At 52.2% G+C, this 13263-nt stretch overlaps 1 protein-coding gene across 1 annotated transcript; it reads right to left on the bottom strand.

The window, feature by feature from the left end:
- Positions 1-3935: 3935 nt before the first annotated feature.
- TMEM184A (transmembrane protein 184A) lies at positions 3936-8312 on the bottom strand (the record flags this gene model as incomplete). Its single annotated transcript, XM_084216273.1, has 8 exons — positions 3936-4186; positions 4615-4812; positions 4911-5080; positions 5491-5582; positions 6130-6205; positions 6293-6383; positions 7214-7379; positions 8013-8312. The coding sequence occupies 8 exons, from the start codon at positions 8310-8312 to the stop codon at positions 3936-3938; spliced, it is 1344 nt and encodes a 447-aa protein (XP_084072399.1).
- Between the last annotated feature and the right edge of the window lie 4951 nt (positions 8313-13263).

Genomic DNA, 13263 nt, shown 5'->3' with positions numbered 1-13263 from the left:
CACTTGTGGCTTGGAGACACTGTGACCTGTCTGGAAGTGCTGGAGAGAGACACTCCTCTCTCTTCCTTTGGTTGTGAAATATCCCTTCATGGTTTCCCTGTGTGACTGCTTGTGAATAAACTGCTTTAACCCCTTACATCAATACTTCATCTTTTTGCTTTTCCCTGTTGGGGCTTTTGAAAAGGTGGTACCTTATGCCAGTGAGCTTTCAGGGCTTGTGTTGGCTTTAATTCCCTATTTCAAGTTGTAGAATTTCTTGAGGGAACAGCTGAAGGGGGTAAAACACTTGGCCTGTGTTGAGGCAGTAGGCTGGAGACAGATGGGTGTGTTGGCCAAAGGTGGAATTAAGAGGTAGGGCAAAGTGAAGAGGAGCAGGGCTGAAAGGCTTTGTGTGTCAGCAGGTAATGGATGGTGATTAGGTGGGGCCAGGCAGGCTTGGCTGAGCAGGCACGTGGGTGAAGCCTGAGGGTGATGGCAGTCTCTGTGCTGGGCAAAAAAGGCATCATCAGCTGCTTTGGCTCCTGCCTGGAGTCACTGCAGCAAGGAGCTGCTGACAACAGAGGGGACAGGGAGGTGGGCCAGTTGTGATTGTTGGAGGGATAGAGGAGCATTAGTTCAGGAGGAGAAGGGCATCAGGAATGGGCCAGGTGAAGGTTCGTAAGTGAAAGAAAACTCAATGTTCACCATGCATAGGGGAGGAGCACAGAAGGTCGCTGTGAACAGGGTGGCAAAAACACAAATCCTGCTTTCTGGCACAGGTCTGGCAGTCTGGTGCCTGTCAGCAGCTGGGCCCAGGGACTTGTTGGTGAGTGCTAGCACCCAAAACAAGAAGTGTCTGTCTCTGGGTGCTGTGCAGCGAGCAGCCATATGTGACAGCTGACTCTGCTGTGGTGTCAGTGGCTGCCTTCCTTCCCCTCTGCTTTTAGAGGTCAGCCTGAGCTCCTGCAGGTGTAGTCGCAGGGTGTGCTGTGATGATCATCCCCGACATGAGTAGGGTGTAAACCTGCCTGATCAAGCCCAAAAACCACCAGGAGATCCGATAGCTGCAGCTCAGCCCTGTCCTTGGGGAAAGCCCGAGGACAAGCGACAACGGGAAAACAAATCTGCCGACCACTGGAGCCTGCTGCTCTGCTGGCAGTGAGAGACGCCTGTTCCTCCCGGGCTGCCTGCTGGCGTGGCTCCAGGCACAGCAGGCTCCCGTGTAGGTCACCCGTGTGCTCGCCGCCTGCTTTCCCCGTGTCCTTGTTGAGGAGGTGGAGGAGACGTGTGTGCAGGGGAGACCGTGTCCAGCCTACATCACCGTTGGCATTTCTGTTCCCCTTGGATGCCTTTTGACAGCCTAAGGGTTTGAGGGCCGTGACGGCGCCCAGCCTGAGCCATCAGCTCTTGCCTCTCTCCCCTCTCCAAGAAGAAGGACGAGCAGGAGGCCCAGGCTGGAGCAGGGAGGGTGCCTGCTGTTGCCGTCGCGGCAGCCAGCTGGTGTCCAGCCCAGCACGGCTCCTTCAGGCTGGTATCACACTGCTGACTTGCATGAGTCACAGCTGACTTTTTTTTTTTCTTCCCCCCCTTGTTTGGCTTGCAAGAAAGATCTGTTTTACATATAATACAGTAATCAGGGCTTGACATAAATAGGCAAATGTTATTGTCTGCATTGGGAATTGCACCTGCTGGCAGAGCAGTGGAGGCAGCCCATTATGCACCGGAGTCGATCATTTGTGCAATGAAGTACAACCACGGTTCTTGCTGTGTTCTTGTGCAAGTCTTTATCTCAGCGGCTGAGAGCACGCCAGCAGATGTGCCATCATCACCTTTGCAGTCTGTCCTCGCCCCAGGAGCCAGAGCAGCCTCTGTTCCTGCAGCTGTGGCTGTCCTCTCCCAGAGGGGTGAAGACCAAGATGTTCAGCTGAGATGTCCCTGCTTCTGTGCTGACTGCATTACAAAGCCAAGCAGCCTTGTCCCCAAGTACTAAGGCTGCACTTTCTATGCAGGACAGTCTTGCTCCCAGGATGTGCAGGATCCTGGATGAATGCCTGGATGTGCACAGCATCTGGCTCTTGTTTATGGACCTCCTTGCAGGAAAAGTGGCAGCAGTCTCACCGGCTGAGCAGGTATGAGCAGTGCTCCTTCGGACCAGAGGGACTTGCAGGACTGGCTGAACTGTAGGTTGCTGTGCTATAGCATGGTAAGATTTTTCCAATAATAATAATTATCAGAGCTTGTCTTGTTGGTGCTGGAGTCTGGGCTTAGCTTAGCTAAACCAGATCCAGCACCTCTGAACCACTGCATCCACAGTTTAGGTGAGGGGTGGAAGAGGTGCTGTGCAAGGAGAGGAAGCGGGAGACACACACGTTCTTTGTGGAGTGAAAAAGATGAGCACAAATCCTGTAGGAATGCCAAAATGTGCAGGATGCTGCGTGTGCAGGTATTTCTGCTGGGCCAGCATTGAGGGGCAGGGAGGACGTTAAGCTTAAGAGCATCAGCATTATAGCAGGAACAGGCAGATCGTGGGCTTTGCTTGCTGAGCTCAGTGAAAATGCTTGCTTGCTCTGTGCTAGAAATTGCTGTTTATTAGAAAAAAAATAAATAATTTTGTGTTGTGATTTACATTTTGCAGCTTAAGAGCAGGGAAAAAAAAAAGATCCAAATTCTATGAGTTGTGTTTAAAAGGGCTCCAAGACTTATCCATTGGTTTGTTTGCCACATGACTGCAAATCTGAGGCTATAGATTTGCCTTCATCCTTCCACTAGCCAGCTACCATCCCAGACAACTACCCAACCAGTGCCTAAGTTCATTCCCAGGAATCATCTCATTAATAAGAGAATAGAAATTAGACTAAAAAATGGGGAAGAAAGGAGAAGTCCTAACAGAAGGATATGAGCTCACCATCACTGATACAAAGAGCATCCCTCCATACACAGTCTTCCCTTGCCTGTGGTCTTGCCCCATGTGACAACATCCCTCAGCACCTCTCTATCCTCACCATGGCCACCCAGCTAGGCTCAGCTCCTGCTTGCCTTCCCACAGGTCAGGCAAAGCCCAGGGATGGGGAATAGTGAAGGGTTAGGAGGAACAGACAGTTCCCAGTAAGTGAATTCCTACCACCACCAGTCACAGTCTGGTTCCCTAATAAAGATTCTGATAAGGAAGCTGGAATCCCTTTTAACTTCTGATCCGTTCAGAGATAAGCTGGTTTAGACATAAACAAACACTTCTGTCACCGGCAGCTCTCAGAAATGCAGCTGCAGACCTCTGGTTAGTCCCAATGAGGTCCTGCCACACTCCCAGAGGAGTTACTTGGACAGCTGCATCCACATCTGGAGGGAGAAGAGGATGACTTACTCTTTCTCCACGGTAAAGGTCTTTTGCACATCTCTATAAGCTTTGCTGTGAGAAGGAGAGGGGGAAAGATGTAAAAATAAGGAATGACGTCTTTCAACCTTTACCGGGTTTTGAGGTGAAGCGAAGTCACCTTCCTGGGCTGGTTTTCTCCACAGAGCCCTTGGAGATCATTTGTTACTCAAATTGGGAGAAACTAGAGCAGAACTGTGCTGAGAAAAGCATTTCTCTCAGGCCTCAGCACTGCTTGGAGGTAAGAGTAGGGCGAGGGCGGCGGTCTGTCCTGCACCCTAGCTCCCCTCCCTGCCTGGCATCCCCCAGCATTGGCACAGGGCTGGCAGAGAGACAGCAGCAGTGGGGCAGCAAAGCCCAGGCTGCATCACAGGGTCCAACACAGCTTCATCCATGACAGCAGAAGCTGTCGCTATTTCACTTAACCTTTTTTGAGTTATTGCATCTTCCCTTTGAGAGACTGGCTTTTTGGATAGAGTTCCTGGCTTCTCAGTATTCTGATTAGCCCAGGCTGTCTCAGCCTCAAGACACCTCCCCTCTGCATGGGTTAAAACCTCTTCAGTGTCAGTGTCTCTTCTGATACCTCCTACAGCTCCTCATCTGACAGGATTAGCATTCTCTTTTCAATGTTTTTGCTCTTCCTGCTGCTCTGTCCATCTATCTTGGAGGCCACGTGCCCGTTGTCCCCTGGCGCTTTGCGCTCTGCCTCCTGCATGGACTGCTGGGTGTAGTGCTGGTACGTGGGTGAGAAGTTGTGGATGGCATCCTGCACGATGTCCTGGGGGCTGATGGTCTCCTTCAGCCCACTCGAGATGCTCTGCATTGGGGCGAGGTTTGCTGCAAAACAGGGAGAGCAGGAGGGTGATGGGACAGCAAACAATCAACACCAACGAGCACAAGTGATCCAAGACACTTCTTAGAAATTTGAGATCAGGGGCTCATTGTGGGCCGTGTCAGCTTGTGGTTCCAAGTTCCAAGGAGAAAGAAGGCAATCCCAGCTTCATGTTCCAAAGGATAGATGTTCTCCAAGAGCATGTGGGTAATACCACCATCCCCTAATCCTGCCCAGCCACACCAAGGTCTCCTTACTTGCCCCTTTGTTTTAGCTTGTGGGTGTCATGCGGGAAGAGGGAGAAGAAATGCATGGAGTAAAGAAATTCCTCTTGTAGCTTTTATCATCCCATTAGTAATAGGATACTAATAAAATAAGGGAGGTTTCCTCTTTCCTTAGTCATTGCAGAAAGGAAGAAGTGAGGAAGAGTTACCTGTGGAGTTTTCTTTCTTCTCCCTGTACACGTGGTAGGTGAATGCGTAGCGCAGGGCAATGGAAGCAAAGAACATTTCAATGCAGATGATGAAGTTCTGGTAGCCAGCAGCCACTGTCCCGGCTCCCACCTCCTTCCCACCGATGATCTGAACTTCAGGGATCACCCCACATTTCTCCAGGATTGCCAGCAGTGTCCCTGTATGGGGGAAGGGAGAGGGATCAGTTCTGCCTCTCCACCCCGATCCAGGTGGAGTTATGGGAGGAGAAATGCTGGGTGTCCATGGTGGGACCCACCTTGCCAGAAGGAGAGGAAGATGACAGCCTTGATGGTGATGAACTTGAGGACCGGCTCAAACGGGCGCAGCAGGTCCATGGTGGCGAAGTAGAAGAGGAAAAGGGCATAAAGGGCCAGGCTGACAGAGAAGTTGTAGATGATGGTGATGTACAGGTATCCACTGTGGACACTGCAGGCAGAGAGAGAGAGAGAGAGAGCTGCTGCCCTGGGCTGTGGGGAGCAAAGAAAGTGCAGCTGGGGGCAAAGAGAGATCAAATGGGGAAGGGGAGGGTGCATAGCTTTGCTGTGGGGGAGAACACAGCCCAGGAGGGGGAGCAGGGCAGAGGTAACAGCTTTTCCTCTGCTGGTGGGACCTCTTTTTATTAATTTTTTAATTTATTATTTTATTTATTATGGCTCACAGGACTTTTGTCCCTTTATTGGTTGGGGGCAGTGAGTCTGTTCCTAAGCACTTTGGGCTCACAGTGCTCTCACTATCCATGGAGCAGCTCCCTGGGGAGACTGGCAGGACACACTGGTGATGGAGCAGGGATCCATCCCCTCCCATTCACCTCCCCCAGCCCCACCCAGCATCCTCACTTGAAGTCTCCATCGTGGTACTTCCCAAATGCCTGCAGGATGATGGTGACAATTGCCATGAGGGGTTTCACAATGCAGAACTGCAGCGTGGCCTGCACAGGGGAGAGACACAGTGTACCACGGGCAGCAGGACATCCTACCCTCTGCTCCAGGGACACACACAAGAGGAGAGAGCAGTGCTCTGGGGTGAAATATGAACCAGCACAAGGTCTGCAGATGTGAGGGAGTGGGGTTTCCAGAAGGCAGCTCTCAAAAGGCAGCATAGCCAGTCCAAGGTGGGGGACCAGAGGGCTTGGGGACAGACAGGTGACAGGATTCAGCCCACAGTGCAGTCCTGAGGAGTGAGACAGCGTCCAGGCTAACCTGGGACTGGACAGAGATGGCAATCTGAGCTCTGCAGTGGGAGGAGACCCTGACTCAGCAGTGAGTCAGAAGCAAGGACAGCAAGCAGCCTTGCTGCTGGCCAGGTGCCAGCAAGCTGGTGACCTGCCTCCCTCAGAGGAAAAAAGCCTCCAAATCCAGCATCTTAAGTGAATAATGAAGCTAAGCCCCCTTGGCAGGACAGTGGGGAAGGAGCCTGCCTCCCAGAGAGCCCTCATCTGAGGGAAGTGGAGTCAATGCTCCCCACAGGGCACCCACCTGCTTGCAGAAGCGCAGGAACCCGATGGAGTAGGACATACCCTGAAGGCAGCAGGTTCCATAAAAGCAGCTGGACCTGGAAGCAGAAGGTGAGGGGATGCCATTGGGGATGCTGGGTGGGGAAAGTGGGCGGAGGAGGAACTCACAGGATGCTGGGACTTACGCAATGGGCTTCCCTCGGATCTCTGTCATGATGGTGCTCTCCCCTCCGAGGTACTCGAAGCACAGGCTCAGGAAGCTGTAAATCACAAAAGCTGCCAAGGCAAGGGCAGACAGGATCAGCAGGACTGATGGAAGTCCTGGAGGGTTTTTTTTTCATCTCACATTTCTTCCTGCTCAGGTGTTTCCTCATCCAACCAGGCACTGCATCAAGATTTGGGATGCTGGTGGGTGGGAGCCCAGTGAGAAGAGCAGCAGGTCAAATCTATCCCACTTCCAAGTGGAGTCAGACACATTGCTCTATGTGCACAGAGTTCATTACAGACACAGCAGCTCCTCTGGGCACACACAGTCTATCCAGGGATCATCTGCATAGAAGTACCTCAAAATTGCTAAGGGGCAAATGGCTGGTGGCCAGCAAGCAGTGGGTCCTGAACAGTTTTTTTGGACATCCTCACCACTTATTTTTCATATACACCAAACCTGAAGTAATGCAAATGCCCACACAACTTAGTTCCTGAGGAAAAGAGGACCAAGGTAGGAAAACAGCCTTAATCCTGACAAGTTTCCCTTGCACATCAACACACCCCAACTCCCCAATTTCTTGGGTGTATCTGCCTCATGTTTTAGAGAAAATGTACTTCTACCCCACAAGCATCCAGAAAACCTCTTTCGCAGGACTGTGGTGCTGGGGTCCCTCCAAGCCTGTGACTGAAAGGCAGCACTCGTATTTGTGTGTAGGGCATCCCCTCCGTGCTGCTGACAGAGAAGGAAGGGGAAAATTTCTTCATGGAGGAAGGGAGAGTGGGAAGCGAAAGCAATGGAGATTTGCCACTTCACAACCCAAGGTGCTCCAGAGGCAGGTCAGCAGGATGAGAGCCCTGCTTTGCCTTCAGCCTCCCTGCTGAGCAGATGCTGTGCTCACCTTCATAGCAGTCCCGCACCGAGTCGAAGTAGACGTAGTACTGGTGGCTGCCGAGGAGGAGGAGGCTGAGCCAGGAGTCGAAGGCATAGACAGGCACGATGAAGAGGATGCGGATGATGTAGCGCTGCTCTTTGGGGATGGTGTAATTCCTCAGGTGTGTGTAGATCTGCAAAGTGTCCAGCATGCAGAGTTGTGGCTGCCACAGGTCAGGACGGGAACCCCCAAGGCACAGAGGTGCTGTGCTAACCCTCCTCTCTGGGGTGAGAGCTCTGCCAGCTTTCCACTACAGACCCATTGCAGTGAACACACACAACAGGCTCCATCCCGATCCCTGGGCCATGCCTTGCATGAAAAAATGTGAAAATCAGGCTCCTTCCCTGGGCTGTGTGAGGAATGTGCCCTCCCCTGTGCAGCCCCATCCCAGTGCTTGGAGACAGCCACTTGCCCTGGGCCTGTCTTCAGCAGCATGGACCTGTACAGCCCCCTAAACCATGCCCACTAGGGCTATGCCTCAAGACAGGGCAAAATGCTCCACTGGGTGTTGCCTCTGGGCAGTACCAATGCCCTGCAGCCTCTCCTGGCTCTGGCAACCACCTGCAGAGACTGTGGTCAAAGTCCATCCTTATGAGCTGCCAGCACCAGGCTCCTGACAGGGAGCAGCAGGGATATCACCTCTGGGCAGCAACAGGAAGAAATACTTACCAGGAGCTGAGTGATTTGCAATGGACTTGGGGGCAATCAATAGTTTTGCTCTCATGTCAATCCCTGTGCTGAGCCCCACCTCTGCTGCAGCCCATACCTGGTGGAAGGTGACGATGAGTGCTGACCACACGAAGATGCCAGAGATGACCTGTGCTGCTGTCGTGGTCAGGAAAAGCTGCTGGCCCTCCTGGGAGTTGTTGTGGGCAGCCGTAAGCAGGGCAACAGCTGAGAATGGCGGGGCTGAGGCCAGCCTGGCTGCTGTGCCAGGCCCCGGCGCGCCAGGTGCCACGGGAGAGGGCACAGCACGTGTGGCATTACTCATCTGCAGGGAGGGAGAGGGAAGGGGAGTGGTGCAGGACAGGGAAGGTCCCAGCAGATTTCCCAGCCCACACGGCATGTACAAACCTCCTGTGAGGTTTATGTCCTCCCCAGGATTTTCCAGTGTGTCCTTCACCCAAACCAGCCCCTTTGCCATGATTGTGTTTGCTCCTCCCAGCAGAAAAATGCAAATATCCTTCAGGAGCAAACCCTCTTTTCCCTGAGACGGTTTATACAGTTCCCATGTCTCACAAAAGACATCTTCTCCTTCCCAGCTTTGCTTCTTGCTTTCTCAGGAATCACTCCCACTTGAAAGGGAATGATCTGTGCATCTTTTCCATCAGCAACCAGAGACTTAAGGGTTAAACCAATCCCTCACCCAGAATAATAATGAGTCTCTTACCAACAAGCCATCAGGACACTTGTGTCATCTTCCTTGGGAGCCCAGAAAACACCAAGTACCCCCCCCCCCCCAAATTTGGCTCCTTTCATCATGTGTGGCCTGCTGGGGGCAAAGCCTGGGGCTGCCCAAGAAACCAGACATTTGGTGTCACCCACATTCTTCACCCAGCTATTTTGGGATTGTGGGGGTGTCAGTGTGCCAGTAGTGCCAATCCCAAGGCCTGAAGGACAGCCAGCAGTCCCTCCTGCACTCAAATTAAGCACAGGGGAGCAAGTCTGCCATGCCAGAGGCAGAGCTGCTGCCCTTTGGGGATGCAGGAGTGCTATGGCATCTCCCTGCTCAGTGTGTGCTCCTCAAAGCTGGCTGCCCCAAGGCACTGAGCATTCCTGGTGCAGAGGATGGCTGGGCATACGGACACCGTGTACCCTGTGGTTACAGACAGCAAGGACCAACCTAATAATAAGCAATTATTTATAGGGCAGCTTCATATCTCAAGGCCAACAGATGCATAAACTGCCATGTTTGGGTTTTCTTTCTGTTAATCTATGGAAAGCTGCTTTTTCCCAAGTATAACAATAGTGGTTTAAAAACCCAACAACCTGCAAGCTGAAAGTGCATTGTTAATAAACAAATATTTTAGCTGCTGGGTAACTATTGCCTGGGGCAAAACTGTAAGCATGAACAGGAGAGAAGCACAAAAATATCTGCCACAGATAAGAGTGGTAGGGAATGACCTCGGTCCAATTAAACACTGAAAACAAACCAAAGCAAGAGCTGACCTGCAGCTCCCTGTTCTGCCCTCTCACCGAACCCCAACCTCACAGGAGAGCAAACTCAGCTGGTGTCAGATCAACAGCCCTAAAAATACCTTTCCCCGGCTCCGCCTGGCAGCAGTCCGTGTAAGTGGAGATGCCCGGGCGGCAGCTGGCGAGGCCCCAGCAGCTCACCCCGAGTACCTGCGCTGCGAGGGGGGAAGCGGAGCTGGAGCTGGCTGCGGGGACAGCAGCGGGGCCGATACTGTTACATCGCCAGCAGGGAGCCGCGTTCTTTCTCCCTGCCACCGTCCTGTGCTCCTGCCCCGGCCAGCAGGAAAAAAGATCCCGGGAAAGCCGGGGCGGGATCTGGTCTTTGGACAGACTTGGATGCTGCCGGACCTGCCTTGTAAACATTAACAGGACGGAGATAGCTCGTGGCACAAGGAAGGAGATGAGAGTCCAGCTGTGCCTCGTTCCCTAATCACTCCTCAATCTTTCTGGGGGCTGCCCTGCTGCTGGCTGGGGTAAATGCATGCATTTGGCCATGCTTGGCCTCTGCCAGAGCATCATGACAAAGCAGGATGAAAGCTCACTCTTTCTAGCTGTGTTTTTCTACTCACTTTTCTAGTGATCCAGCTTACTCCCCAAGACATGGCAGAGAGCAGTGCACTTTGCTAGATCCATTAATTCTGTTTTTAACCCAGTGCTGTGCCACAGATGCTTGGCCCAAGACATCCCATCTCCTATTAACTTTCCCAGCCATCGCAGTGTGAGCACAGTGGCACCAAGAGCCAGTCCTGGCAGCCTCCCCGACATTGTCACACTCTGAAGATTGCAGAACAAGTCATTAAAAGCAAAAGCCTCGGTGCCGCTCAGAGACAGGGCTCCCAGCTCCACAGGTAATTAGATCCCGGCCGTGCAAGGTAGTCAGGCAATTCAATGCAGTTACAGAGCCATTTGCTTCCAAAACAAAGGCAGCAAGGAGACACCGGGAATAATACCAGCTGCAACATTCAGCTCCTCGATAGGACTGAGCCATATCCAATCTGTTTTCAGACACCTTGCAGGTACCTGCCATACAGTGTCTACCTGTTACATGCACTCCCTGGGATATTAGAGATGCTAAGTGAGAACTGAAAAGATAAACTGAGCACTGAAGATTGTGTCCAGGCCGGCCATCTACAAATGGGGCTTTTCACCTTTCCAGGGATTCCCCTCTATCTGCAGGCTGCCAGAGCCCAGACTCCCAGCTCACATCCCTCCCTGTGTCCTGCAGCACTTAGGACAAATCCCCAGCTCAGTGGCAGCCCCCTGTGGGGTGAAGCAAGTCAGCAGGGAAAGGTGAGCCCTCGCAGCCCCCCAGCAGCACCTCTGAGATCCTTGACCCATATTCTGGGGAGGGCAGCATACAGGCTTTGCCCCATCAGAGCAGCAGACATGCCTTTCCTCCTGATTGCTGTCAGATAAAGCCAGGACACTCGGGTTATTTACAGGACCAGCCTCTCCACACCACCATGAGGCCACGCGGGGGGAAGGACCTACAGCACACAGCTCCAAATCGCGGCAGGGCAGCATCGAGCCCTCTCTGAAGCCCATCTGGAGGAGTGGACTAGGCAGACACAGGGCTCTTAAAGGAGGCTCTGCCCTCCCAGCGGCTCCCACAGGTGCTCAGAATCAATGGCTGGGTCAACCCTGATTTGTGGGGTTTCCCCCAGCTGCTGTGCACTCCCCAGGGCCCCACTCACCCTTTGAGGCTCCTCCGGGAGGAAGTCTGGCCGCCGTGCACCTGCCTCTGCATCCCCCGTGCCCTCCTCCACCTGCACCGCTGGAGACTCCTCCTCCGGACACCGTCCCAGCCCTGCCCGCCTGCTGGCCGCGGGCCCTGCCACTGCCCCAGTTACCCTCGCTGCTCCCCGGCTCCCACCAGTGCCCCACTCGCTCTCGCTGCTCCCCGGCTCTCACCAGTGTCCCACTTTTCCCACCAGTGTCCCACTGTCCCTGCCAGCCCCCCACCGGCCCTCCTGTGCCCCGGGCTCGCCGGCGCCCCGCTTACCTTACCCGCACCCCCTGGCTGTGCCCGGCTCACCTTGCCAGCGCCCTCCCAGCGCCCTAGGCCCCGCGGGAGCTGGAGCAGCAGGTCGGGCTTTGTCTCCCGCAGAAAAGCTACCCAACTTACCTTTCCAGTCCGCCGTGCTCGGCACCCACGCCCGGAAAGCAAACACGGATGGAAAGCTGCGGCCCGATGCCGCTGCCCCCCGCCCAGCACACGTCCTGCGGCCGAGGGCAAGAGCTCTGCCTGGGTGGCAGAGGCAGCTTTCCCAGCAACTGGGAATTAATGCCTACCTGGAGGAGAGCCGTGACTAAAAGGCAAGCAGCTGGTGGCACCTTGTGCCTGTTGTTTGAGCAGGCCTTCACCTTGGTTTATTGTGCAGCAGAGAGGAGCAAAGTCGAAGGACCAATTGCTCGTGCTCTAATTTATCGCACATGGGAAGGTAGCAAGGTAAGTCTGTCCTGGCTCTGAGCATCAAATCAGAGAGGTTTCCATGTCCTTTCCTCCCCCACCGCCCTATACAGACCAGGTGACACATACACAGCCAGGAAATGAAGGTGCTTAACTTGTGTCTGGCTTTTAGGTAGTAACACTGAGCTCTTTGGGGCACAGCAGTGGTATGCCTCTGTATCACCACAGTGGAAGATGCAATTTCCATCCAATTTGCTGATTCATGCACATTCTCCTCAAGCTGCTGGAGCTACGGACACAGTAAGAGCCTCAGTTTTGTGTATGGAGAGAATCCCGACTAGCAAACCAAGATTGACAATAACTAATTCCACATGCCTCTCTCAGCCTTCCTAGACACAAAAAAAAAAAAAAAAAAAAAAAAAAAAAAAAAAAAAGAGGAAAAATTTATAGCTCTGACAGATGCGAATCTTTGATTCTTGGAAGCACAGTTTAGAAAATTATTTTTAGATGAAGTTTCTTGTCAAGGGCAGCTGGAAGCCCGCAGTGTTTGAACGTATTTTTAAAAAGAGAGTTTCATTTCTCATAATCCCTTTAAATGCTGTAAATAACTCTTACTTCAGAGAAAAGAGTCCTTTCAAAATCCATTTTCTGCTTTTCTACTTCTAGGGGATTTTTTAGCCGCAGAATGACCTGGCAGCTGGATCACCATGGTGGGGCAGGCTCAAGCTCTGTGTTGATTCTGCAGTACCAACTGGTCTTAGCACAACTCCTCCCTGCCCAGAATCCGAGACCTGGCCTCCATCTGTGCTGTCAAGTTCATAAGTGACAAAAGTGTTTAACAGTTCACTTAAAAATTTACTACCTGTTGTTGTTTATTACAAGAGGTAAAAACAAATGTGCTTTCCAAGCAAAAGGCAAAAGTTTGGCTATTAATCTTTGCATCAGCTCATACAACATAATCTGACACTTTCTGTAAATTACTTGTCAGAAACAGCCTTGTGTAACCCCTCAAACCATCTGTCCCCACACCTCCTAAGACAGATGCTCACTGCAGGTGATCAGCCTATGGGTGTTCTGTTTCTCCAATGTGCTGGTACCATGTAACCCATTGGCAGAGATTATTTTCTTACCACTATTTTGGGTTCCTGTCTTCCACCCTGACATCAGCTTTCATGATATTTGCAGAGTATCGTGATCTGTCTCTCTTTAAAATCAGAGTGAAAGCAGAAAATGAATTCAGACTACATCCAGAAAAGAATGGACATAAGGACAAAAGCAGCCATCTAGGTCTCATTTCCTAAAAAAAGGCAAGAAAACCTTTCCCATTATACAACTGTTGATTTTTTACCAAGGCTTGTATTTCAATTGAAGTGATTCTCACAAGCAAAAAAGAAAACAGGTAAAATTTGAT

This window comes from Fringilla coelebs (genome assembly GCF_963513975.1).
Source record: "Fringilla coelebs genome assembly, chromosome: 16".
Classification (NCBI taxonomy): Eukaryota; Metazoa; Chordata; class Aves; order Passeriformes; family Fringillidae; genus Fringilla; species Fringilla coelebs.
The sequence above is the reverse complement of the archived record's forward strand: the minus strand, read 5'-3'. Positions and strand labels throughout refer to the sequence as shown.